Source organism: Mastacembelus armatus, chromosome 7 (genome assembly GCF_900324485.2).
Source record: "Mastacembelus armatus chromosome 7, fMasArm1.2, whole genome shotgun sequence".
Lineage (NCBI taxonomy): Eukaryota > Metazoa > Chordata > Actinopteri > Synbranchiformes > Mastacembelidae > Mastacembelus > Mastacembelus armatus.
The window spans coordinates 5,913,899-5,941,290 of record NC_046639.1 but is presented as its reverse complement, the minus strand read 5'-3'; the positions used below and the strand labels follow the sequence as shown (position 1 = coordinate 5,941,290).

General features: G+C 41.9%; 2 protein-coding genes across 2 annotated transcripts; both read left to right on the top strand.

Annotated features, from left to right (window-relative positions):
* Positions 1-616: 616 nt before the first annotated feature.
* baz2a (bromodomain adjacent to zinc finger domain, 2A) lies at positions 617-17,572 on the top strand. Its single transcript, XM_026331661.1, has 30 exons — positions 617-793; positions 1,951-2,074; positions 2,273-3,148; positions 4,138-6,198; positions 6,316-6,588; positions 6,679-7,050; positions 7,165-7,225; positions 7,706-7,814; positions 7,967-8,068; positions 8,251-8,470; positions 8,641-8,702; positions 8,790-8,855; positions 8,944-9,336; positions 9,420-9,674; positions 9,834-10,048; positions 10,145-10,219; positions 10,302-10,476; positions 10,600-10,662; positions 10,746-10,890; positions 10,984-11,564; positions 11,669-12,014; positions 12,250-12,405; positions 12,560-12,720; positions 13,233-13,298; positions 13,440-13,723; positions 13,809-13,944; positions 14,057-14,203; positions 14,336-14,565; positions 14,704-14,847; positions 15,712-17,572. Exons 2-30 carry the CDS (start codon positions 1,951-1,953, stop codon positions 15,869-15,871), a joined length of 8,058 nt encoding a protein of 2,685 aa, XP_026187446.1. The 5' UTR covers positions 617-793; the 3' UTR covers positions 15,872-17,572.
* Positions 17,573-20,802: 3,230 nt separating this feature from the next.
* On the top strand, positions 20,803-23,925 carry LOC113146055 (aquaporin). Its single transcript, XM_026333269.1, has 6 exons — positions 20,803-20,817; positions 21,327-21,521; positions 21,863-22,024; positions 22,123-22,287; positions 22,841-22,921; positions 23,710-23,925. Exons 1-6 carry the CDS (start codon positions 20,803-20,805, stop codon positions 23,923-23,925), a joined length of 834 nt encoding a protein of 277 aa, XP_026189054.1.
* Positions 23,926-27,392: the final 3,467 nt, after the last annotated feature.

Genomic DNA, 27,392 nt, shown 5'->3' with positions numbered 1-27,392 from the left:
TCAAGTACTAAAAATGTACTCTTTATCAGACCGTCCATCTTCAAATATATATATATATATATATATATATATATATAAAGATTGGGTGTGGGTAAGACAAACGCACATCTCATTCATCAAGGAGTCCCAAAATGAACTAAATATTCATACTTTTTTTATTGAATTAATAATTATATATATAAACTAATGATAAAATATGGGTTATATAAATAGTCTGTCAACTCTGTTAGCTGCTCCCAGAGTTGCGTGTCCTTATCCAACGCATTGCACAGACTATTTATATAACCCATATTTTATCATTTGTTCATTGCTTTCATTGTTGAAGTACAATATTTACGTATCAGTGTAGTAAAAGTAGAAAATAGCATCAAATAGAAATACTCAAGTACAGGTACCACAAAATTGTACTTAAGTACAATAGCAAATGTACTTATTTCCATCCTATAACTTTTGTAATACTTTAGTACACTTTCCTGGAGTATTTCTATTAAGCTACAATCATAACAGCTCCTCATAACAATAATAATTATATTAATAATAATTATTATTATTTCTTATGGTGTTTGGGGACGAGCTGTGACCGGATGTGTACGTAGTAATTGTTGGGATTTTGACAGTGCTCTCTGTTCTGTGATCATGGCTGCACTGGACCACACCAGCCATGTTTGCTAATTTAAAACCCAAAGGTTAGGGAATAGTTGTTTATTATTTATCGCTGTACCATCTTCACCCGCACATCCACTGAGACGAAGGTTTAGGAGCAGCGGCGCCTTCTAAATCGAAGGACTGAAAGGTTGTATAGCTTTAATTGAAATATCGGCCAAACTTTGGATGGTGGTATTGTGGGAGGATGATGCTCTGCGAAAATCGTCCGTGTGCGTAAACAATGTAACTTCATCTGGCTGCTAGCTAACGTTAGCGCACGGACAAAAGAGAGCACGCCTCCATATGTTAACAAGCGGGTTACGGTTAGTCGTGATCCGCAGACCGGCTGATGTGTGTTTTCACGCCGGGCGCTCTTAGATGCTGACGGGCATCATGGATCGGAACCAGCGTGGTTGCGGTACCTGCTACCTGGCTGTTAGCTAACTGGGTAAACGTTGAGGATGCTATCCGTTAGCTGCGGGGCTAGCTAGGCTCTATTGTGATGCTTTGGCTAAATAACCTTGGAGCTGAAGCGGAGGATACTTTTGGTCTGCTTCTCGCTTAACTAACCTGTCCGTTTAAACCCATGATCAGTTGAACTTTTATCAAATGTTATTTTTTTTAGCACAACTAGCATCGCTTTACAGTGAATTGTTCGTTTGATAATGCAGCTAACGCCACTAAGCTAACGCGGCGCCTGCTTTGGCGACGGCCTGGTTGAATTAGGAAATCAAGGATCCATACGGGGTTAGCTACTTTGTGTTGCGGCGGTGTGGAGAGGTAACACTTCATCAGGCCTCGGAGTGACTGTAAAATATTTTCACTAATCCCTCCATTGTTAGGCCGCCGGGTCTTGTTGAGTGCTGTTTGGGTGCCGGGCCGTAGCTGCGCTATTAGCGGTGTGTTAAGGAGGCTGTGTTCATGTCAGCGGTAATGATGAGCCTCTATCGAAATGTCCCGGTTGTCCATTACGGCTCGCCAGGGCCTGGCGTCTGCTGCTGCGACATTTTGACGGTTGTTGGAAGGAAATGGTGCTGTCATGAGCTGCAGCTGCCAAAATCGTTTAGGATAGACATTTGACGGAGGAGATGGCACGTAATGCGTAGCGTTGCCTGCCTTGTAAGCTGCATGGAAAGAAACGAAAATGAATTAATGAATAAATGTGTGATTTTATATGATGATGCATATCGTGCGCCATGCAGCGTAGCCTCGCTATCTCTTCCATTCACTGTACTGACGATGACACTGGGTGTTTGAGTATATATTTTGCGTAATTATTTTATTTTCTGTTTTTTGTTTTTTCAGATGGAGTCAAATAATCATTTCAACTATGGCACCCACTCCTCAGCAAACTCAGGACTGAAACTCTCCTCAGGGGATTCTCTTTATACTAACGGGTCCTCCATGAGTTTTCCTCAGCAGGGGAAGAGTGAGTTTTTTTCTTTCTTTAGCACACTATGAGAACACCAAATAAAATAAGCTCTATTGTGATAATAAACAGCTTTACCTCACTTTGTCTCTCTTTCAGGCTTATTCTGTTTTTAAATGATACCATAACCTTCCTCCGTGTTAAAGTCGACGAATCCATTCATAAAGCTGACTAACTTTTCAAACTTGTGTCCAACAGATATGAATGGTGAAATGAATGTGAATGGTGTCACTACTGTACTTGGGTCCGGGGTTCCTGGTCCCCAACCACCAACAGCTCCTTACCCACACATGGGCAACCACCACCAGAGCACCATGGGCTATGATTACTTGTGGGGAGGACACCCTCAGTATGGTCCAGCCATGGGTGCCTCTCCTGGGCACGGGATGCACCAGAAGCAGCCTACACCAGGGATGGTGCAGGCCCAGTCACAGCATCACTTCCAGGGTCATGGACAGTACCAACTGAATGGGGGTCTTGAAAGCTCCCACCAGTCTCCTGCAGCAGGGCCACCCAACATGCCTCTTACTGGGAGTCAGTATTGGAACAGGAGTAACACTGGCCCCCAGCAGATGGGTTATAATTCTCACAACATGTATGGGACCTACCAGAGTCAGGCACATCCTGGGATTACACCATCCCAGCATCACCAGCAGCAGTCCTTACAGCCGCCGTCACAGCAGCACCTCCACTCCCACCGTCACCCCCAGCACCACCACCAGCAGCACCAGCAACCACAGCATTATGGCATGCTGCCTAATGGGATGCCCTACTACCAGCATCAGCCCCAGCACCCATCCCAGCCATCGCCTGAGCATCAGTCATCACAGCAGTCTCAGCCCCAAGGCCAGGCTCAGATGATGTCCTCAACTTCTCAGAATTTTACCCCTCCACATGGCAGCCCACAGCACCACAGTTTAAGCAGAGGGGGAACTGCTAGTCCTCTTCCAGTGGGGATGTCCTCAACACCAATTATCTCGCCTTCAACAGCACAGGATAGTGGATCACCCATGGGTCACAACAGGGAACGGAGCCCCCATACTAGTAACATCGGTTTGTCTTCTGTCATGCAAGGTGTTTTGTCTTATTTGATCCTGTCAGTCCGTTTGTGTTTTACTAGTTTCTTTAGACAGTTATTACTCTTGAGTATTAGTGATTAATTAGATGTACATTTTGACAGTACTGCATTTTTAGTGGCCTCTAACTATGGTTTATTTCTTTCCATAGAATGAGCTGTTCTCCACTAGTTATCATTTCCTCCTTTAACACTACCAGATAAATTATATTTGTAGAGTCATATGGGCTTCTTCCTCTTTGGCCATACTTGACAAAGCCATTCGGCTAGCAGTCACATAAAAACAATACACCGGTTGCATTGTAGCCTCAAATGGGGAAAAAAAAATTTTGTTTAAATCCAGTTACTGTTTAGCTTAAAACAGCTGACTCATTACATCACAACTGGGCTTATTGTCTTAGTTTCAAACTGGTCATCTGTGGTTTTTATTAGAGCTTAGAGGATTAGTCAGTTTACAGTTGATGTTTTGGTGATCAACTAATGGTCATTTTCCATTCCCGGCTTCTCATATGTGTACAAATTTCTTTCTTTTTCTTTTCGTGTCATGTAACAGTGAACTGAATATCTTTTGCAGTCTTGATCAGCCAAAACAAGACATTTAATTATGTCATTTTTTTACCCTGGGAAACAACAATTACCACCTTTTAAATTGTTATACACAAAAACATTTTTTTTGTAAAGATTTTTGGCAATAATGAAAATGACAGATGTTTCTTATCCCTACCAAGTATGTCTTGCCACATTAATGTCTGGTATTGGGTCAGTGTAACTGCCAGTGCTTGACAGTGGGATAGTGCCAAGATTTAACCAGCAGATGCCACTGTTTGGACTATGTGATTCATTGGCCATCTTATTTTATATATAGATTTTTTTTGTTTTGTTTTGTCAGATGTTATTGTTAGAATGATCATGTGCTTCGGTATATAACAGCCTCCCTCTAAATTTATCATATTATTGACACTTTGCTTGTTGATTCTCTCTTGTTCAGGGCATATGAGGGAAACTGTTACAGATGGAGAGACAAGCTATAATGGCAATGAACGGACACCTGTTGCCCAGAGGCTACCCAAGACTGACGCTTACCAGTCCAAACCTTCTGTGGCTCATGTGGGCTCAGCAAGTGATTATCGACAGCATTCTGAGCAGCCAGCAGCTCAGCCTCCTGAAATGACTTCCCCTGTCAAAGATACAACCACTGATTCACCTCAACGGTCCATGTCATCTCAGCTCTCTGTGTCTACATCACCTGCAGCAGTGTCAGTGTCTCTAACCAAGGCCTCTGCAGCTTCTGCTGTCTCTGGATCTCCCAGCTCTGCCCCTGCCCCCCCAAATGCTTCATCCCTTGACATAGAATTCATTCCACCACAAATCTCAACACCTCCCAAGGTATCCTCTACTCCATCTGCAGCTGTTACGCCCAGACTTTCCTCACCTCCTAGAATGGTACAAGGCCTCAGGTCTCCCCCTTCTGCTGCACCTGAAATATCACCTGCTGGATTCAAGCATCTGTCAGTGGGGTCCTCTTCTTCTTCCCTGCCTGCAAAAACTTTAGCCTCAACTGACAGTGTGTCTATACCTGCCACAGTTTCCTCGTTCCCTCCAGCCTCTTCTTCATCGGAGTCTATGACCCATCAGACCAAGCAAGCATTGCCTCCTACAGCTTCTCGGCTGTCTACAACCACTGTCACCCCTTCTGCTGTAGTTTCCGCATCTTCTTACTCAGTGTCTGCACCTATCTATTCTATTAAGCAAATGGTTCAAGGGTCCAAACAGTCTTGCTTTACTGAAACATCTGGCGCTCAGCACGAACACCCAGGGACCCAAGATCTAATGTCTAACACTTCACCATTGGGTGGAAAATCCTCATTAGGTGGTGTGGCTCCTTCTCTTGTGTCAATATCAGGATCTTCGACCCCAACTCCACCTGGCTCTTGTTTATCAACATCTGCATCTCCCAAATCTGTGTCAGTAAGTCCTTCAGTAGACAGTAAAACTTATGCACCAACATCAACACCCCAGCGCCAGACATACACTCCTCCAGCTGTTGACTATGATCTTCCCACTGTTTCTGCAACATTATTACCACCAAGAACAGTGGACCAGCCCTCCCTAGGAGCCTGTGAAAGTCCTATGGTCCGACCTCTCTCTACCCTACCTCTTCTAACCACTCAAGCCTCCAGGACTGCACCTGTTACTGCCCCTCCTGCCTTGGTGTCTGTGCTTCCTACAGTAGGCATGTCTAGGGTTGGAGTTGTCCAAACTTCAGACTCTGAGCAATGTCCTCATAACACCACTCCTTGTCATGTGCTAAAGAAATTGTCTCCCAAGCCAGAGCACCATGGTCAAAGCGAGGATAGGGAAGCAATGGGTTGTAAAAGAAAGGAAAAACCGGAGGAAGGCCCCCCCATTCTGGATTCAGGTATGATGACACCACCGAAGGTAGAAGTGACTGATCCTCTTAGGAAAACTTTGCAGACCACTGGTGCTTCTGTTCAAATGCCCAAGAAAAAACAAACAGATTCAGAAAGGCACCACATTCAAAGCAGTGAGATCTGTGAGGCAGAGGACTCCACGGTAAAGCAAACTCTACTCAGAAAGTCCCCACAGCTTCACAGCACAAGGGTAGAATGGGAAGAAAGCATTGATAACTCTTCACTTACCTCCTCTCAATTTGATTCCAATTCAACATGTAACACTCCCTCTAGAATGGAAGTCAGCTCTGTCTTGGAAAAGACCTCTCTTTTAGATGGCGACAGCTCATGCATTGACAACAGCCTTCACCTGAGAAAGGCTGAAGAGGAACAATCTGCTGCATTTGACCCCACAGGAAATAGCAGCTCCTTTGTGGAAGACTCCACAGATGACATGTTGGAGTCCACTAAGGAAAGAGATACCTCTGAGGCAGAAGAAACCAGGAACGGTTGCCAAATCACTGGGGATTCCATGCTGGAGTCTTCTCTAAACACCTCTCAGATGGCAGAGCCCTTTGCCGACTCAAGTGATGTGTTCAACTCGGGCTCATTTATGCAATCTCAGCCTGTTCATCAAGGTACATTCTTAAAGTTCATGATATTGGATAGTGATATCACATAGGTTGACAAACAGTAATTATTAGTTATGTAGAATGATTTATTTTCACATCCTTTTTTACTTCTTCGTTCTGTAGGACCTGAAGCAGAGTGGGAGCCCAGAGGACATGATACATCAGACTCAGCTGGACGAATTAGTGTTAAGACCACTGTTAATGAGATGACTCCCCTAAGGTTCAAGATGAGAGATGAGAACTTCATTGCCTTTAGTACTCCAGCAGAGAGCCCAGCTGTACACCCACTCCAACCAGTAGCTGATCAGATTATGTCCGCTGCTGAAGGGCACCTGAAAACCCCAGGGAAACCACGCAAACCTCGAGCTCCAAAGGCAATATGGATTAAAACCCTAGGTATTTGGTATTCTGATTTTATCAAGGTACTATAAAAATATTAGCTTTTATTTAGAAGAAATATTTGTGTTTTTTCACTGAAATTTTTAGCTCCTGAGGAGGCACAGCGGAAACCCCGAGTTCGGACCCCTAAAGTGGAGAAGGTGACTGATGAAGGAGGAGGGAATAAAGCGGAGGGAACCAAGGGCAGAAAGAGGAAGATGTCAGTCAAGGCAGATGTTCAAGAAACACCACATTTATCTGAAGGGGCTGGGCCTCCCACAGAAGATGTTGATTCAATCACAGCCACAATCGAAGCCGTTTTGGCCAACACTTCAGCTATTAATACAACAGCTGTCAAACCCAAGAAGGTGAAAAGGGTCAAGAAACAAGACCAAGAAGGAAGTCTCATAAAAACATCTAAAGATGCTGAAACCGCTGGTGAGGATGTTGAAGAAAATGAGGATGACAGCTCTTCTACAGGTAATAACGTTAAGAGAGCTTATTGGGTAGGGGCATAATGTGATGACATTTTTTGCGTTGCAGTATCACTTGAACAGTAATGGTAAGTCCAGTTGTGTGAACTTCTCTTAACAGGTGAATCTAACAGACGAAGGGTTGCAACAGAGGAGCAGGTCCAGTTCCCTTTGCTGCATGGGTAATTAGTCTTTTGAATTTTTATAAAGCCTCTAAACTGAATAAAATACATATGTGAAAGTTTCAAATGTTTATAAAACAGTTCTCGGCAGCTAAACGCATTTCAGTTTATGACACAAATTCATTTCAGCTGTAAGTTGATTAACAGCCAGACATACACACAGGGAAGGTAAAGTTTAGATTTAGTCTCTGCGATAGTCACTGAACAATTAAACGCTGACTGTGGAGTTTTGTGAATTATATATTAAGGCTCCATCACTTGTTTTGTGGAAAGCCTCCCTACAGCATGTAGCAGTAAACCCCAGTAAGATTACAATTTCTTTAGTGTTCTGCTTTTATGTCTTGCCATACTCTCCATGGTGAGGTAAAGGTAATTATTTGGAATAATCAAAATATTATCAATAGTGAATTAGTGAAGTAACAAATGTGTGTAGTACTGCACTGAACTTTTTTTTTTTTGCTATATAAAAATGAACCATAGGTGGAAGAGGGAGATTCGTGTGAAGAAAATCGAAAACCGCATGAAAGGTGAAACCTGGTATTACACACCTTGTGGAAGAAGAATGAAGCAGTTCCCAGAAATAGTCAAGGTAAATTTCCCCTGGCTAATAAAACACAGCCATAATGGTCTTCTAATGTCCCAAGTTTGTATTTCAAGTTTTTTTTATTTTGTTTGGTTTGGCAGCCATTCATTTCTTTGTCTCACTTCTCTGTCCTGCTGTCTCCCACTTACTTTGTTCAGTACTTAAAGAGACACACGGACAGTGTGGTCACCAGAGAGCATTTCAGCTTCAGCCCGCGCATGCCTGTTGGTGACTTCTATGAAGAGAGAGAAACTCCTGAGGTCTGTACATTTTGCTGAGTACTGCTCATCTTTTATTAATGCATAACACCAAACTTCATACATTATATTACATTTTGTTGCAATCATTATCAGTCAGTGGTTTGGTAGAGAATGACAACAGTAACCATTTTAGAAATGTGCAGGGGGCAGTGCGCTACATTGTTCTGAACAATATGTTACAGGGTATGAAATGGGTCCTGCTGGCTAATGAGGAAGTTCCCTCAATGATCATGGCCATAACTGGCCGGAGAGGTCGGCCTCCAAATCCCGATAAAGAGAAACCTCGCAGAGTTCGTGGCCTGAAGGGCCAGGCCCGCCGGCCTGGCAGACCTCCCAAACCCAAGATGATTGACCTCCTTAGCAAAGTTGATGCCAAGTTATTGAAGAGACTCGAAGCCAAGGGTAAGTGGATGTTAACATTAAGAATTACAGTTGTATCAGGATGTGTTTGCTATGGGTAAGAGTTAAACAATGGTGTTTGTGTGTCTAAGACCAGATGAGTAGCTTAGTACATCATTTCCAGAAAGTTGAAAGTTGTACTGTGGCTAATTGTTGATGTTTCCTTTTTATAGAAGCTCTTACAGAAGAGGAAAAGGAGAAACTTGCAAAAATCAAAAAGAAGATGAAGAGGAAGGTGTGTAGTGCAGACTCTTTGTTTGTAAAGTGATTGGTTGTACAGTTCATATCTTATCTTGATTTTGTTGCTGCTGTTTATTTCTAGGCAAGAATGAAGAGAAGAGAGGATGCTAAAATTAAAAAGATGAAAGAAGACAAAAAGAAAGCCAAGGTACAGACAAAACTCAGCACTCAAAAACAAATTATTTATTAGCAATGTCCTCAACATCACTTTGTGTGCCTTTCATTTGCAATTTCAGCTTGAGCAAGAGGTGAAGGGCCTAGAGGTGAAGATTGAACAAGCAGATTCGACAGCTGCAGATGTCCCACAACCAACTTCAGAATCTGCTGCGGAGCCCAAGAAGCCGGGCCGCAGACGATCAGTCAAGGTTGAGGCTCCACCACCAGTACAGCAGACAGATGAGGAGAGGATAGCCCAGGGCAAGAGGGTGCTGGGTGCTCGGAGTAAAGCCAAGGCTCTGGCTAAAGCCCAGGCAGAGGCAGAGGCGGCGGCCCAGGCTGCTCTAGCAGCTAAGAGGGCAGCAGAGAGGAGAGCACAGGCCCAGAGACGGCTGGAGGAACGGAAAAGACAGCAGCTGATCACAGAAGAGCTGAAGAAGCCCACAGAGGACATGTGCCTCACTGACCATAAAGTGAGTTTGAGTTTAAAACCCAAGTCTTCTCTCTCTCTTCTTTTGTCAGTGTGATCATGACCTTTCAATTTTATGTCCACCAGCCCCTCCCAGAGTTGTCCCGTATCCCTGGTGTGGTTCTCTCTGGCACAGCCTTTGCACACTGCCTGGCTGTGGTTGAGTTTTTACATGGCTATGGAAAGATTATCGGTCTCAATGTACCCACGGACATCCCCAGCCTCGCTACCCTACAGGAGGGTCTCCTGGGCCTGGGTGACAGCCAAGGAGAAGTCCAGGACCTACTGATAAAGTTGGTGGAGGCTGCTCTTCATGATCCAGGCCTGCCATCGTATTATCAGGTGAGTGATTAGAGTGATTCTGGCAAATAAATGTTTCAATCAACTTTACAAAGTTTCACTTTTGAATATGTTTTAGCATGTTCTCCATTAATACAATTCTAGATAATGATAAAACTTTTAATCTGCATTTTCTTTTAATCTTTCTATTCCATCCTCCAGTCTGTAAAGATCCTTGGGGACAAGCTGGTTGAGTTAGAGCTGACGCGAAGCACAATTTCAGAAGTCCTCCGCATCTTTTTGGAATCCCACGGTTATGAGACAGAGGTGTGCAACACACTGAGGACAAAAACATTTCATGCCCTTCCCCCTGACACCAAGGCCGCCATCCTGGGTTTCCTGGTGGAAGAGCTTAACAGCAGTAACGTTGTGATCAGGTTAGACAAGAGAGATTATTTATTCTGCAGCTAGTCTTAAATCGAAAGGTTTTGCTTCCAGATTTCTTAGATTTATATATTTATTTTATTTTTCAGTGACATTGACAACACGTTGGAAAACATGGCAACATACAGGAAGAACAAATGGATCATTGAGGGGAAACTACGCAAGTAAGACCAGTGTGTTTTTTTTTTAATAGATTATTCACAGACTTACACAACGTGCTGATCCTGATTGTTTTCTCCCTGTCAGGCTGAAGGCAGCACTAGCGCGTCGTACAGGGCGCTCAGAGGAAGAGCTTTGTTTTGAGGAGAGGAGACGCAGTGCCAGGGTGGCCGAGGAAGAGAACCTCAGTCTGGAGGAGGGTGGCCTAGTCCTGGAGAGGGGAAATCGCCGTGCACGCAAAGAAGAGCCCAAACTGAGTGATGTGGGTGATGTCTCCTGCAGTGTTTTGTAGAACGATAGCCTGATTTTTTTTTTTTTTTTTTTTTTTAATTTTGTTTCTTTAAATTTAAATTTAATTTAATTTAAATACATTGTTGTGCTACAGAGTGAGAGTCCTACCAGTGCCAGCATTCCAGAGCTTGAAAGGCAGATAGATAAGCTAACCAAGGTAAGATCGACTTTGCAGACATAGTGTTTTCTAAACTTATGTTGCAACATATAGAATATTCTCCTGCTTTGGGATCTCCACAGCGTCAAGCATTTTTCCATAAAAAGCTGCTACAGTCATCTCATTCCATGCGGGCAATATTACTGGGCCAAGACCGCTACAGACGCAGATACTTGGCTTTTCCTCACCTTGGAGGAGTACTGGTCGAGGGGCCAGAGGAGCTATTAAGTGAGTCAAAGAGTAAAGTTGAACTTTTAGACTTCAAAAAGCCTTGGTTTGTTCTTTTTTTAACTATGCTTTTCTTGCAATTCTGTCATACAGCTTCAGGTGATGTCCTTGTAGCTGAGGTGCCAGTCACCTTCCTCAAAAAGGAGCCCAAAGTTGAGACTCCCATGCCTGCCTCTCCCCCTCCAACTCTTACACCAGCCACTACATTGCCTCCAGAGGAGGATCCGCTCCCTGGCACTGCATCCCTCATGAGCAGGCCAAGAGGACGTGGTCGCCCGCGAAAAATCAAACCAGAAGTGGAGCTTCACCTCCGCACCGCAAAGATTCGCCGCCGCCGCCGAAGTAGCATCAGGTCTTGGGGTGAAGCAGGGCCAGGATCACCAAACAGTGGCACACAAGACCTCACACAGGCAGCTTTCCAGAGTTGGCTCAGCCAGTCACAGGAAGGAGGGACCAGCGGTACATGCTCTGCAGCAGGGGAAGCTCCAGAGGGTAATCGACCAGAGGAGAGTGTGAAGGAGATGGCAGAGAAGCAGGGACAGTGGTTTAACCTGCTTCCCAAACAGCCATGTGATGATAACTCTCTAACCGAGCCCCAGATACCCAGCTCGCCCCCTAAACTCCACCCTCAGATCCCCAGCGCTCTGCCTGCACTCGCTGCTCCACTCATGCAGGTTTGCCCACAGCAGTCAATACAAATCCATTTACATATGTCATAATAATGCACCTTAAGTATTGCATATAACATATTAATAAATAACTCTTTCCTACCCTTCAGCCGGACCCGCTTTTGCCTGACTTGGCTCCTGCTGACCCTGTGAACCCAGTAACGCCACAGAACATTCCCCCCACACCGCCTACGTTCACAGTTTCTGATGGTGCCCCACCCCTGCCGCTCCCACCCCCTCAACTGATTCCAGCTCCTGTTCCTGCTGCTCCAGCTGCTCCAACCACTCCTACCAGGCCAGGTCGCAGGCGGAGAAGAGGCAGCAGAGGCAGTAGTCCTGCACGACGAGGAGCCCGAGGAGCAGCGGCTAAACGTCGTGGCCGCCCTCCTAGCTCTGTGTTTCAGGAGCTTGAACAGCAGTACTTCACACAGCTGGTGGTCAAGCCCATTCCAGCATGTAAGTCTTGTTGTCTGGTTAAAGAGAGTGTCATTATATTGAAATAACAGAGAGGTGTATTTGTTTTTCTTTCAATTATTTTAAGTACAACCATTTGTAACAATTTCTAAAGTGTTCAGAGCAGATCCTGGGGTTTTTGATTCTATGTGGCATAGCTGTGTTGTTCTCAGTGACATTCAAAGGTCTGCTGTTCTTATTTTGAATATATAGTATAATGCTTGTGTTTGTTTTCCAGCAATGGTGCGTGGCTGGTGGTGGATCAAGGATCCAGATGAACTGTATCACACCTTACAGTCTCTCCATCCAAGGGGCATCAGGGAGAAGGTGCTCCATAAGCATTTGGCCAAACACATGGAGAGCTTAACTGAGATGTGCACCAAACCTATCAATGGTTAGTGTTGTTAGTAAATGGATCATCTCTATTGTGGAGTAGAATTTAGCACTTGGTATTGTCTCATCCTTTTTTTTTTTCCCTTTATTGCATGTTTCCTCTGTTGTTCTTTTGTGTCTTTCTCAACTGTTTCTCTTGGGTTCTTCCTGGCTAGACCCAATATTTGAGCTGAAGGTGGAGGAGAAAGATGTACTGATGGAGGCTTTGCAGCAGCCATGGCAAGTGCAGGAGAAGGCCATGGAGACCGACATCAGTGCCCTGCAGTGGGTGGAGGACATGGAGCAGCGGGTTATCGCTGCTGACCTCCATCTCAAAGTGAGAAAGCACCTCACCTACAGTGGCAGATGTAGAAATTTTTACCTGGAGTGGCAAAAGGTTTCGGTAGGGTCGCATAAGAAGACAGTATATGTGGGTCCTTATACACAACAAAAATACAGTTTTACTTTATAAATGGAACCAATAACATATCTGTTTTTACAATATATTTATTCTTACATTATACTGTATTAATAAACAGCTCCCAGACATTCCTAATCTTAGACAAAAGGAACAAAACCATTGTGGTATAGGGGGGCAGCTGCCCCTCTTTGCCCCCCTGTAGTTTCGTCCCTACTCACCTATTTTGTGTCACCATTATGCAGTATCGAATTAATCCAACTATTGGTACAGCTCATGTTGACAAAGTGTGATTACTTTTGAAATCTACATGCATGGCCTCATAAGTTGTGATGCATCGAGTCAAAGAGATGCAGTATTGTAACCTGCAAGAAATGGTTTCACGATGGGACATAAAAACTAACCGTATGTGACTTTTGTCTTTCTTCAAGGCGCCTCCACAGAGTGCAATGAGTGATGCCGAATCAAGCACAGAAGCACCAATGGCAGAATTTCAGGTAACCATTAAAACACTTCATAAAGAAGTTCCTCACAAGAGTGCAAACAGTTCTTAAGTTCTCACACAGATTGAAGTCTGTTTAAGTCGTTCAATCACTGATACTTAATCACTTCCTGTCTTCTCTCTTTCACGATTCAAGCCCTACACAATCCCAGATCCAGACTCCACACGGGATGATCTCCAATACTATGAACATGACACTGACCCACGTGATGACTGGATTTTGCGAACTAAGAAAGAGTGGTCTGGCCTGCCTCGTATTGCTACACACCCAGTGGACCTGGCCGTGCTGCGACTCGCCAACCTTGAGCGAAATATCGAGAGACGCTACCTGAAAGAGCCACTGTGGAACCCAGCTGAAGTGATGCGCCTGGCTCCTCTAACCCCCACACCAGGACAAGAGCATCCCATGGATGTCATTAGGTGAGGGGAGCAGCTGGGGTTTGGAGGAATGCAGTTTTTTGGTCATATTTGGACCTTATTTCCTGATAATTGCCCTGTGTTTCAGTTTGGAAAGTGAAATCACCTCTCGACTACGAACATGGCGACAGGCTCTGGATCGCTGCCGCAGCGCTCCCCAGGTCTGTCTGTGTTTACTCCAGCTGGAGAAGGCCATTGCTTGGGAGAGATCAGTGACTAAAGTGGTGAGCAACATTATCTCATAAGATTGTACTTAGATTTAGAGTAAGAAAACATCAGCACCAAATTCAAATGTGTCACAATAACAAGAAGTTCTTCTGTGTTCTCTTTTTCTAGACTTGCCAAGTTTGCAAGAAGGGAGACAATGATGAGTGCCTGTTGCTGTGTGACAGCTGTGATCGTGGTTGCCACATGTACTGCCTGAGGCCCAAAATCACTCAGGTGCCAGATGGAGACTGGTTTTGTCCAACCTGCGTTGCCAAGGTCAGTTAGCCTGTGATTCTTGATTAATAAACATCAAATGGAGCATTTAGCATTTTTTTTTTTTTTTTAAAGTAGTTTGTTCTGTGCTACATTATCAGTGCAGTCAGCTTCATTATTTGCTCTGTCTCTCAGGACGCAGGTGAGTCACCACACTTGTCCAAGACAAGGACCAGGGTGAAAAGGAGAAGATACGAAGACGACAGCTCTGAAGATGAGATGACAACGCGACGTACTGGTGGCATGACAACACGGCAGAAGGACACTCAGGCACCCTCCTCATCTTCCCGTTACTCTGGAGAAGGAGGCGGCACTAAACGCCGTCGCATGACAACCCGCAACCAACCCGATCTCACCTTCTGCGAGTGAGTCCGGCCTCCATGGCTGTCAAGCTATTCATATATTTATTTTACACAACAGAATTTTAAATAAGGGCAGCATTTGTTTTTGGCTGTTATTTTCAGATTGATATGTCTTAATTCTTTACATTTATTCCCTGCCAGAATCATTCTTATGGAGATGGAGGCTCATGCCGATGCCTGGCCCTTCCTTGAGCCTGTTAACCCTCGACTGGTGCCAGGCTATCGCCGCATCATCAAGAACCCTATGGACTTCCTCACGATGAGAGAGAGACTTCTACAAGGAGGGTAAGAGCCGACCATGATACATATTTATGTTGTATTTATTGACTCTGATGTATAAGTGATCAGGTGTTACAGGTTGGCTGAAAAAAAGAGGGGGAATCTTCTCTTACAGTGTGCATTTTTATTTTAAAATATATCTTCCATACTGTAAATAATAAACAGGATACAGCCAATTAGTGAAGTATTCCCACTCCAAACACAGGAACCAAACAGGTCAGCCAAAATAAGATAGTGGCTTCTTTAGAAAAAAAAAAGAGAAAATTCAAAAAGACATTGCTGGAAAACAAACAAACAAAAAAACCAAACATCAGTCATGGACAATGGACTAGACAAGTAATAATGGAGGGAAACAAACATTTCATTCAAACCAAAAATATGAAAAACAAATTTTCAAAATGACAATAAATTGGCAAAAAATCTATTAGACAATAAAAAGTCTTAAAACATCTTGCATGAAAAGAAGATGGAAAGATAGACTCTACAAACTAGAAAATATTTACAGGGTCCTACAAATGTGTACAAAGGGTAAAAAAAGGGTAGCCAGAGTAAGTTAGATTACTATAAAACAACAAGTAAACTAACTGTCTTTTTTTGCACTTATCAGTCATGCTCCTCAAATTTACTCAGTATATATTGTATATTGAGGCTCATTTAAATTAAATATCTGTTTTCCCTTTGCTAATGGGTTTACTGATTATTTGGTGATTGTGACTGATTCCACACTTACACATTTATAAAAGAAATATACATCCCCCACTCCAGGGATTTTTTTTTTCTGTCCTTTTACATCTTGTTCTTTTTAACTTTCAAATTAAGAGTCGTCCAGGTTTCTTTTTTCCTTTTATATTTTCTGTTTCCTTGTCTCAGGTACTGCAGCTGTGAGGAGTTTGCTGCAGACGCTCAGCTGGTCTTCAACAACTGTGAGCTGTTCAATGAGGACACGTCAGAGGTGGGAATGGCTGGACACTCCATGAGGCGTTTCTTTGAGAGCCGCTGGGCGGAGTTCTACTCAAATAAGGACAAATAGGAGCCTATGATGTTCGCCCTGATGGTGGGGCTGTAGACTGATGGTGCTTTCGCCGTCCCAGTCACACACACTCCTTTATTGCTAAGACTGTCTGGAGATCCTTCCAGCCATGTGTATTCTCATGTATAGGTATTTATGTATAGATTTTGGCTATTTGTCTGTTATTGTTTCCTCTGCTGGCCTAATCTTTTCAAGGCCCTCAGCTGAACTGGTGTGAACTTGTACCATCACAGAAAGTGAGAACATATCTCTCTTCATTTTGCCTTCCTCCCTTTGTGTCTCCTCATCTTCACCTCAGCACTTCATCTCCTGCTTGCGTTCTCCTGTCATGTCCTTTCACGTGCCCCATGTTGTAGCGAGGCCTTTGGTCAAGCCCTGCTGTGTGGCAGCGACACGGTCTCAGGCCCTGAATATTTTGGCTCTCAGACTCATATTGAAGGTCAGGGACTGATCACACTATTGCAGCCTAGCCGCTGCCTAATGGACCTGCTTATCACCACTCAATGACAAAATGGATCAAAACTCTGCACAGAGCTTGGGCCATTTCTTACCTGTTCAATGGAAATGTAATGTAATGTGGTCTTATGCCTAGAAGTAATTTTTTTGCTCAATATATTTTTATTATATATTCTATATATATAAATATATATAAAGATTACAATAGCTGGGATTATTTAATAGCAATAGCTTGTAGTGAATGTGTACAGATTACCTTATAGAGACGTCTAGATGATTTATGAAAAGGCCAGTTAAACTAAAAGGAATCTGTTGGACTGTCACAAGTAGATGTTGTATAACCTCCACTTAAAGTCTTACACGCACACATACACACTTCTCACTAAGACACACACAACACATGATTTCACACACACATACCCACCTTTTGCTGCTGTGTGAATGACACTGGTTTCTGAAACTGGAGGGTTTTTAGTGTTGGTCAGTCAGTCTGGGCTTAGACTGATCCTTGGTTTAACATGATATAGACTTGTCTGTGTCCTTCTGGTTAGTTCTTATTAGCAAGCTCACACCTCACACTTAAATTTTGCTCTTATATGCTATAAAATTGTTTTAAGGCAAGATACTGTTGATTTCAACATTGATCAATGTTGAAAATGACATTTGTACTTCTGTTTGTCTGTAGCTTGTCTGACCTGGTGAACACATCTAAAGGTGGTTATGTGCGAGGCTGAACACCTCTCATTTTAAAGACTAGAAATGCAAAGAGTTCTGATAATGAAGCACTGGGCACATTCCCGCCCGGTTACTTGTCTTACATTCCTTTTTTTATTGATTTCTGTGCTGTACAAGGGCCAATGTACAATGTTGCACAGCATGTGTAGTGTGCTATGAAGGCGACAGGATGACTCCACAGTCCGGGTTTTATTTAAACTTCTTTCTTACACTGAACTCAAGTCCATTGATAGGTAATAAACTTTGATGTTCCTTATTACACTGAAAGGGACAAGACGTTTTTTCAAAAAAGAAAAAAAAATAAGTCATGACAACCAAATGTGGTGTTAAGTGAATTTTTAATAATGTACAGTTTTGGTGACTTTAAATTTGTTCCTTTATATTTTTAGGACCAATTCATCATTTTTAAGAGGAGGTATTACAAGACTCTGTTGTATTAAGGTGATGTAACACGTGTGCATCTGTAGAATGTACTGTGAGTTGAATAAAAAACACATCTAGTAGAGAGTATTTGTTTTGTTGCTGCACCTTCTCCTTTTTCTCGAGTCCTCTGTTCTCTGTGTTTTTCCCAGATGTTGGGTTTCCCTCAGGCGCTCCCGTAGTTTGAAGACATCTAAAAGTATTTGATAGCTGCATTATTTGCCTGCGGGTTAGATCTGTGATAGTTTCAACCTGCACAGAGTTAGCCAAGCCTCTTGCTGGAATAGGTTTCAGCCTCTCCTGACCACTTTGAAGTGGGTAAGAGAAGTAGATTAATATATTTTACTGTATATAGTTTATAGGGCTGTGTGCAAGATCAAGATCCATTGCCATTTGTATTAATAGTTATTAACCTAATGTTTTACAGAGAATGGATGCAGCTATGTCTAAGAATACATCGTTTGGTTTTCAACTGTCAGTTAAAATAAGCCATCTGAAGTCATTACTGTGGCTTTTGAGATATTATGATGCATGTCCTTCAGTTTTTATGGGCATTCTACATACTGATTGACAAAATTATTCGTAGATTGGTTAAAGGTAATCTGTCTGAGCATATGGGTTTAAATGAGAACTACCAGCATTATTTTCAGATGGATATTCAACATGCAAGATTCATTGACACAGGTGATCACAGATCTAAATAACTGGCCTATCTGTAATTCATTTGACCCAACTGTTGTGAGTTTGTGATGTCACCAGTGGTTGAAACATCAGCACTCAGAGATTCCTTAAAGTTACTGCTCATTGTCTTCAATAAATACAAGAATGACTTTCTTGAAAAGAGAAAACAGTTGGATTTATTCCCATATAAACCATTTCACCATAGTCTCTTTTACATACAGCCTGCTTCCCTCATGCCTCCACCAAATCTCACTGTTTATCACAAGACCCAAGCGCTATAATAATTTGTGTTTAAGAGTGACAAAGAGCTGTTAGTGATGATGGAAATCTGTGTGTGGGCGGGAGTCTGGAGAGTTCTGTGTGAGGCACATGCTGAGAACATCCTGCCATCAGTCCCAGCTGTTCTACAGTTGTACAGAATCAACATACAGTAATATTTTCCACTTATAGTGAATGTACATGCATTTAAAAATAAAAAGCATAGAGATAATCTTTTTTTTTTTTTTTTAAATAAAACATTTACTGTCTCTTAGTTCATCTCTCCCTTTGCCCCCTATTGCTCTCAAATCCCTTAGCTGGCACTTTGTGTGAGTGTACATGTTCGTGTGTGTGAAATTGTGTCTGTGTCAGCACTCTGGGCGGAGGGGGCTGAAAACTCCCCATGCCAGCGGGTTCCAGTGCGCCTCCCACCTGTCCCTCTCCACACAGTTAGGCTTAACTCAACAAAAGGGAGGATAACAGTTACACAGTTGCTGTGGAGGGAAGAGGGTAATCCACTGTATAATGGAGGACACCCCTACCCCCCTAACTGACCAGTTCATTCTGGACTCGGTCTGCCAGACTGAGGGCCCCTGGTGACTGAAGGCCAAGAGAGTCAGTCTACCTCCAAACATCTCTATATGACTTCAACGTTGCGTCAGCTGCCTTCCCCTGTATGTTGAAATAAAGGAAGAGATAATGTTGACACATTTAAAGCATCTATATTCAAATGCTACAAAGCTGATACATCGTAGATATTTCCAAACTCACAGTCTCAGTTTTGAGTTAAACAGAGAAACTGTGTCTTTTGCAAAACATCTTGTGCTTATTTGATATCAAAGTGAAATTGAAAAGTGTGCACAGATGCAGTATAACAATAGGTTCTCTGGCTCCATGGCAACAGCATCATGAAAGCATTTGTCCCCATGGTGACCAGAGCGGTACCTCATAAGTAGTTGGAGGGTAAAAAAAGGAGGGTGGGAGGACGTTATCAAAGATCTTTGGGTATAGTGTCAACATAACACAACAGAGAGCTCTGAATCCAATCATCCCTCTATCCGTGCTCTTTTCCCAATATGTTTTGCTGTTTAAATCGTGGTACCTGCCAATCTCACTGCAAATCTGGAACTTTTGAAAACCTTATTTCCCACCTGGAAGACTGAAGGAAGAGTCAAGTTTATCAGTTATTTATCTGGTGCTGAAATGCAACACATGACCCAGTAGATCATTTAACACTAGCGGATGTGGTCTGACCTGTCCAGGGTGTACCCCTGCCTTCCACCCGAAAGAGAGCTGGGATAGGCTCCAGCAGATCCCTGTGACCCTGGTTAAGGAATAAGCAGGTATAGAAAATGGATGGATGGATGGATGTGGTCTGTTCTTGTTGCTTTGGTTGTCCCTACTCACTAATCTTCCTTTTCTCATATAATTGATATGAAAATCAGGCACAGTGATGGGTGCCAGGTGCTCAGGACATGGCAACGCCTATCAGCACAACAGTAGAAAACAGGACAAGCCTCAAACACCTTCATGTTGTGTTAATGATATTACATATACATATATTATATTATTAAACAGTGACACGGGAAAAAGTTTCTGTTTCTTGTTTCTGTTTCTATTATCTGCTAACCCATTGTGACATGTTTTACCTTGTATAATGTTAAACATGTTCTGGCAGTGTCAATAAAAACTGAACTTTATATTATGACATGATTACCTAATAAAATACAGCTTCTGTGTATTTCTGTAAATAGATCTACAGGAACTTCCTGGAATTTGAAGAGATGTTTGGCCTCTTCTGATCTACATGAATTTAATGACATTTCTAGCAAAAACCTAACTGACAGACAACCTTTGAACTGACATTTTATCTTTAATCATACAGTAAATGGCCCAGTAAACACATTATTTACAATGTTTTCCATGGGCTGTCATATTATTTTGTGTCTCACTGCACTGTTTAAACCTTTTGTGTATTAGATATATCCAGACATTGTGCAGCCCTTTAACGATACTGATACTGAAGACATTTCCGTTTTAAGTTAAGTGAAAAGCTCCTCTTAGTTTTTTGAAGATGTAGTGAATTGTTCAAGGTCAGGAGAATCTCTTGGAGAGATACCTTGGAGAGGTAATTTGTGCACAGAAAGTCTCGATAGGGCCCAGGCTGTGTGGTAAGAAGAGGGTGAGGAGAGAGAGACTGAGAGGGAGGAGGCTGCTCTCATCAAAGGACCTCTCAGATTCTACAAGTCAATGAGGGATGTAGCAGAGACCCCGAAGCCCCCCAGACCCCAGCAGCTACAGACAGGCAGAAAGACAGACTGACCAGAGAACAAAAAAAAAAACAAAAAAAACCTGAGGACAACATACTCACTGAGTTTGAAATGACGTGGCGTGAGGTAAGCATCTTATTTTACTGCATTACTGTTTAAATCCATGATTCCCATTTGTAGGATGGTTTGTAGTATCAGGACACACGCACACATGACTTTAACTAAATAGTGTTTTTGTATTTGTATTTTATGATAGTTTGAACTGTTCCAGCAAAAGCAGCACTGTTTTTGCAGCAGTTAATGTTAATATTTTGGGATGACTGATGCACATGTCATGAAGTTAATCAGGAACACCAACAGTGATAGAATAAGTGTTATCTATGTGTTTAATGTTTTGAAAATACATGTCAGTCTTGTAAAGTAGATTGAGAAACATAATCAGTGGCATAAAGACCAAAAAAACCCATAACAAAATAAAAAACTATGTGACAACATCACAAACTTCAATATTTTTGGTCAAGGTATGCAGCACTGTTTACGGTTTGATCAGGACTCCGGTTTTTCTGTGCTAATTAACCCTTTAGTTCACTGAACTAAACGTTGGCCATCTTTGTTTATGCCCCTTTTTTTCCGAGGAGCTACGTAGTCGGCAGTTCTGGCGTGCCATACTGGCAGAACTAATAGGCACCCTGGTTTTGGTGAGCGCCGTGCTGGGTGCCTCTGTTCCAGGCCCTGGAGAGGTCCCTGGGGGACCCCTGTACCCGGCGGTGGCAGTGGGGGTGGTGATTGTTGCACTGGGACACTGTTTTGGAGAAATAAGTGGGGCACAGGTGAACGTCTCATAGTTATATGCCATAGATTTGAAATAGGATTTTTCTGATCTCTGTTTGACTTGAACTGGATGGAAACTCCTTGTTGCTAATTTTAATGCAGTTGTCAGTGATGGAAAAAGTACAGAGAGCATTTACTTAAGTAGAAGTACCAATATTATAAAGTATTTATATTTCATTACAGAAAAGGTTCATCTGTAAATACTGTAAAAAATAGTGGAACACAATATAAATACCTGAAAGGACAAGTAAATGACAAGAACCTCAAAACTGTAAATAAGCACTAATGTACTTGAGTTCTCTAATTATTGTTCAAGTGTGTGTTTTTGCTCTTGGACCAGGTGAACCCTGCAGTGACTCTGTCTCTGTTGGCCACTCGGAGGCTGGATGTTCTCAGGGCTCTTGTTTATATTGTGGCGCAGTGTTTGGGAGCTTCTTTAGGGGCCGGGGCCCTCTACCTGGCTCTGCCACTGAAAACCACCGCAGACTTCTTCGTCAATAGGGTTAGATCTCAACATATCTTTGTGTTAAAGTTTCTGTGACTTATCCTGTCTTTTTGCTGCCTGCTCCTTATTCCTCAATCTTATTTTATGCCACTCAGGTACCTATAGAGTTGCATGCAGCTCAGGCTCTGGGCATAGAGTTTTTGTGCACCTTCCAGATGGTCTTAACTGTGTTCTCAGTGGAGGACCAACGACGGAGGGAGAGTCCAGAACCAGGAAACTTGGCCATTGGGCTTGCACACACTGCAGGCGTACTGATAGGGGTAAAATCATTTTGTTTTGTTTTTTTGTAAGAAATAACCCAACTTTCGTCACCTTTCAGTTGTCTTTAAGCACGTGGAACAGCAAGTTTATTTTACATTTCAGCCTATAATCCAAATGCTGGTGAACAGAGGCCTGTACCACAAAGCAGTTTTAACCCTTAGGAGTCTACTGTCACGATGATAATCAAATCACATACGACACATGGCTTAGATGCTGCTCATCTCAGACATGGTTATCAGTTAACTCTGCTTAACTTTTAGCTTTTCCAACGCAGCTATTACATTCTTATGAAAAGTGGGGAGTTGTTCAGAGTTTGTTGTTTATCACTACAACTGTGTTTGGGCACATGAATTTGGGACTGATCAGTTGCCTGCCTGGTGGATAAGAATCTAAACATCCCAGTCCCTGAAACATTGCACAGCTTTTTGTTCTATGTCTGTTTATGTTATTATTTCAACACCTGAAACTCCAACGAGAAGTGTAACAAAAAAAGGAAAAATAGCACTTGGTTTTGACTTGACTTAATCTGTGTGTGTGTTGTTCTCCTGTCAGGCGCGGTTCTCTGGAGCGAGTATGAATCCTGCACGTTCATTGGGTCCAGCCATTATCACTGGCATCTGGGAATATCACTGGGTGAGAACCTGAAACTCCAAACCTAATGATCCAGTGGTACCATTTTATTAATACCATCCAGTTGAATCAGCAACACATGACAATAATGAGCTAAGTGATGACATTTATTCAATTTCTGAACTGAATAAAAGGGATATTTGCTGTTGAGTGCACTGGAGAGGTCTATTTAAAAATGAAAGGATATGACAACATTTCTCAATACTTGCCAACTTTTCTCCCATCCCTATACACAATACATGCTGCATAAAGCTTTCAACAGTAACAGTTTCCTCCCTACAGTTTTATTCCTGGTAGTGTGGAGAAGGCTCTGAAACCAATTTCCTGAAGACTAATTTTACAGAAACTAGAATCAAAAAGACGTAATGTGTAATTCTTTGTGATTTCTGGTCTAAATTGTGTGAGAGTCATGAGGAGAGTGGTGGGCGATGCTCCGTATTTCCTAAATCCACACATTCGCCCTGAAAGAGATATGTAATGTTCAGGAGAGGATTTGTGTGTTTCTATTAGATTATGGGCAACAATGGAGGACTACAGCACATAGGAATATGGAGAAGATTTGAATTGGGATACAATTCATTTAGTGGTGTTTTTTCACAGGCTTTGTTGACAATAAGGAAAAATATTAAACATCACCAAACTTATCTTATTAACATTGACACAATAGTAAAATCTATCTGATAAGCGGGTTATGCTACATCTGTGGGGCATCCAGATAAACTGAAAGCATTTCTCTGTCTATACACATCTCATATCTCATTATAATCTGTTTTTCTTTTGCACATCTGCAGGTTTATTGGATCGGACCGGTGCTTGGTGCTGTACTGGCTGGCGTGTCTCATGAGTTCTTCTTTGCACGCAGCGCCTCTCGCCAGAAGCTGGTGGCGTGTCTGACCTGTAAGGATATTGAGATTGTAGAGACGGCCAGTATGACCGGATCGTCTCTTTCCACGGTGACACAGAACGCAATGAGAGCCAAGCAGAACAACAAGCAAGAGAACAACTGAAGACACATGTACAAACAAACACATCGAAACACACATTGTGAACCCTTACAGTGATTTTTATGATGATGGATGGTGTATGGAGACCCGAGGAGAGGTAGAAGCTGTGCTTTCTATAACTTTAATTATATATTGTTCGATAGAAAACAATACAAAATTTGCCAGTTATCCATTTGGTTAGGGGGGGTTATTGTGTGTTCAAAGCAGTTTATGACAAATTCCAGGTGATGATGAAGACAGAACTAAATTGTTTTCTTCAGAAACTGAACAAGTTAATTAACTGTAAGATTGAATCCCTGGCTCCATCTGTCAAAGTGTCATGTTGAATTGTCCTTGAACAGGACACTTAACCTCAAAATGTTCCTGCTATGTGTACGTGTAAAAAACAAATGTGAGGCAGCTTCTTCATCAACAACTGAGCCCAGTTCTGCTGGAGGTTTTTCTTCCGTTAGAGGGGGTTTTTCCTCTCCACTGTCACCAAGTGCTTGCTCATAAGGGATTTGCTGGGTTTTTTGTTTTTTGTAAAGTGCCTTGAGATGATTTGTATTGTGATTTGGCACTATACAAATAAAATTGAATTGAGTTGAATTGAACAATCAAGAATCCAAAACAAAAGCACAAATAGTGAAGAATGGTTCCTGTCCGCCGTGTTAAATTATTGATGTTAATATGAATTATTAAGAACCCCAAACTAGAAACAGTATTTTGTCCCACTTTAGATAAAGGATTTCAGCCCCAAAAAGACTTGAATGAGAATGGATTGAGAGTAACTAGTAGGTTAACTACAGTCATCATTTAGATATATACAGATTTTCCTATATGCTATTGCTTCAAGGTCCTAATATTAAGAATTGATGCATCTTTAGTGTCTCTACTATGACAAGTTCAAATTGAAAGTGAGAGTGTGATCAACTGTCTAATGCTTTTGTACATGGCTACATTTTTAACATTTTTGGTTAAATATATTAAATGTAGATTATATTATATATAGCTGCCACATGGGCGTGACTCATTGCAAAGGACATGATTTCCTGAATATGTAAGAAAAAAAAAACAAAAGGAAATACTTGACCAAAACACTGGTAGCGCAATACCTTTGAGAATAATAAGAAGAATGTGTTATTTCTTTTTTTTTTGTATTCAAGATGTTCTGCTAAACATAAAGCTCACATGATGCTTGGTTAAGAGTAAATAAGGCAACAAATTGAGTTATTTTCAAGCTGGTGTTGACCTGGCAGGTTTCATTGTGTGTTGTCTTTGTATCAGGACATCATGGTGGTTCTTAATGTTCTAAAAACTCTAAAATTAGGTTATTTCCCTGTTTGTTTCTGTTTCACTGCACATGTGGAAGCTGCATTTTAAAATGTGACCTTTGAGGTTCTGGTTGCCTGTCATTCGTGTATGTAAAACTGGAGCTGATATTATTCATCATTGTTATGTTCACATTTGCACATCATTAGAATATATAATAAGACCCATTGAAATCTTGCTGAAAAACATCCTTATGTTCACCATTTTCCCTTCCATCCTGTGTTTGTGAATGCTTTGAAATGCTAAAGAGATCCTTGCTCTTCGCTGCAGGTTCAATTATACTCTCATCAGCCCAACGTCTCTCTCATGTCTGTGCCTGTTAGCGCCCATCCCTTCTCCTATTCACAGGACATCTATTCACAATCAAATGGACCTTCATACCTCTGTAATGGCTCTACAGAAAGCACACCTACGGTGGAAATGAGCTTTGTAATTTGAAATGGATTCACTGAGTACATGTACATGTTTGGGTGTGTGAGTGACAATACATTTCGCTTTCATGGCAGCTTCCTTTATGTTTGCATGTTTTTGGTTTGAGTTTCCATTTTTGTCTTGTATTGAAATATGCTTTTAATTGGTTTTAAAGGGTCAGTTCACCCAAATAACAAAAATCTACACACGTTTATAACATTATGATATAAACAGTTTCATGTCACTACATTCAATATTACTACTAGTAAGTGATAAGTAATTTGAATTAACTGATCCTTTAAGATTCATATTTAATATAATAAACACATTTATCGTGTAATATCTGAGGTAAAAGATACTGTACTATTTGGGTGTAACATCATGTTTACAATAAAATATTGTTAATGTCAACAATCAGAATCACTATAGCAGTGATTTTTTTGTTTTTAATTCCCTAACTATTATAGACCCACAAACTTAAACATAACATGACTGAAATGTAACAAAAAAAAAAAAATGCAAAACATTTTTTATTTTTATTTTATTTATTTTACCTTTATTTTACCAAGAAGTCCCTTGAGAAAAAAAAAATCTCTTTTTTGAGAGAGACCTGGACAAGAGGCACATCGGTTCAGTAAAAACACACAGAATAAAACATTAAACAACTTACATTTACTCCACACAGAACATAAACAAGTTTCACCTTCATAACTACATATCTGTTCAACCTACATATATGAATTATGAACATATTGTACTTCAAATCTGTAAGTCAGCATTTAACACAACTCCACAATATATTTCTATACATGTTGTACTTTATCTCTGTTCTCTCTTATCTCTTTTATTCATTTTATTTTGGGGATTTTTCATTCACTGTAATTTATCTTATTAAATTCCAACACTCCCTCCATTTTAAACACATATCAGTGTGATTACACTGAATACACATATGCACAATGTACACACTCAAATATGCACACAGTGACCAATAGTACAATAAACTACACAGACACACAATGTGCACAATATGCTATAACTGCCACAGTGTCGCCAGCATTTTGCATTGTGTGTGTTCTTTCTAACATGTGTAAAAGGGAGTTAAAACGACAAGCTCAGCGTTCTGCATTCATCGCCCCCCCTCCTCCTCCTCCTCATCACCCCCATCATCCCCTCAACAGCGATTGCTCTCAACTGGTCAGCGCGTTGCCCCTGTGCTTCACAGTAACCCCACCGTCCCACCACATCCCCAGTGCACCCCGGCTCCGAACACAGAGAGAACATTCAGGTCTTTAGTCGTACATCCTCCAGCAATACGTACACACACCTACAAGCAAACACTCACTTTCACATATTGCAAACCTATGCAAAGCAACTCCTAGATGCCCCTTTAAAAACAGACAACACAATCCACTGTGTTATATGAATTATTGTTGGTTCATTGCTTGTGGCACTCCTTTCCCACATTAGACAGAATTACTTATTCTCAACCTTTTTCATATCTCCACCACATGGTGTTGTCTGTGCCGCAGTGCAGTGAAGGCTCTGAGCTTTCAATCAGTATCAAGTTCAGGTTTAGTGTTCATAATCCTCAGGCCTCAGCAATGACCCCTGCCACCACAGCGAGACTTGAATAAATGAAGAAAATGTGATCCTGAATGTTAGCTACATTTTCAGAATTTAGCCACAGTTTTAAACATTTCACATTTAAAGCTCGTCTTTGCTAGATGTGGCTTCAGTGCCACAGT

Coding starts and splice junctions, on each gene's coding strand:
- baz2a (XM_026331661.1), top strand. CDS start 1,951: ATGGAGTCAAATAATCATTTCAACTATGGCACCCACTCCTCAGCAAAC. Junction 7,815..7,966: donor AGTTCCCAGAAATAGTCAAG/GTAAATTTCCCC, acceptor TACTTTGTTCAG/TACTTAAAGAGACACACGGA. Junction 10,049..10,144: donor AGCAGTAACGTTGTGATCAG/GTTAGACAAGAG, acceptor TTTATTTTTCAG/TGACATTGACAACACGTTGG.
- LOC113146055 (XM_026333269.1), top strand. Junction 21,522..21,862: donor GAGAAATAAGTGGGGCACAG/GTGAACGTCTCA, acceptor CTCTTGGACCAG/GTGAACCCTGCAGTGACTCT. Junction 22,922..23,709: donor GCATCTGGGAATATCACTGG/GTGAGAACCTGA, acceptor GCACATCTGCAG/GTTTATTGGATCGGACCGGT.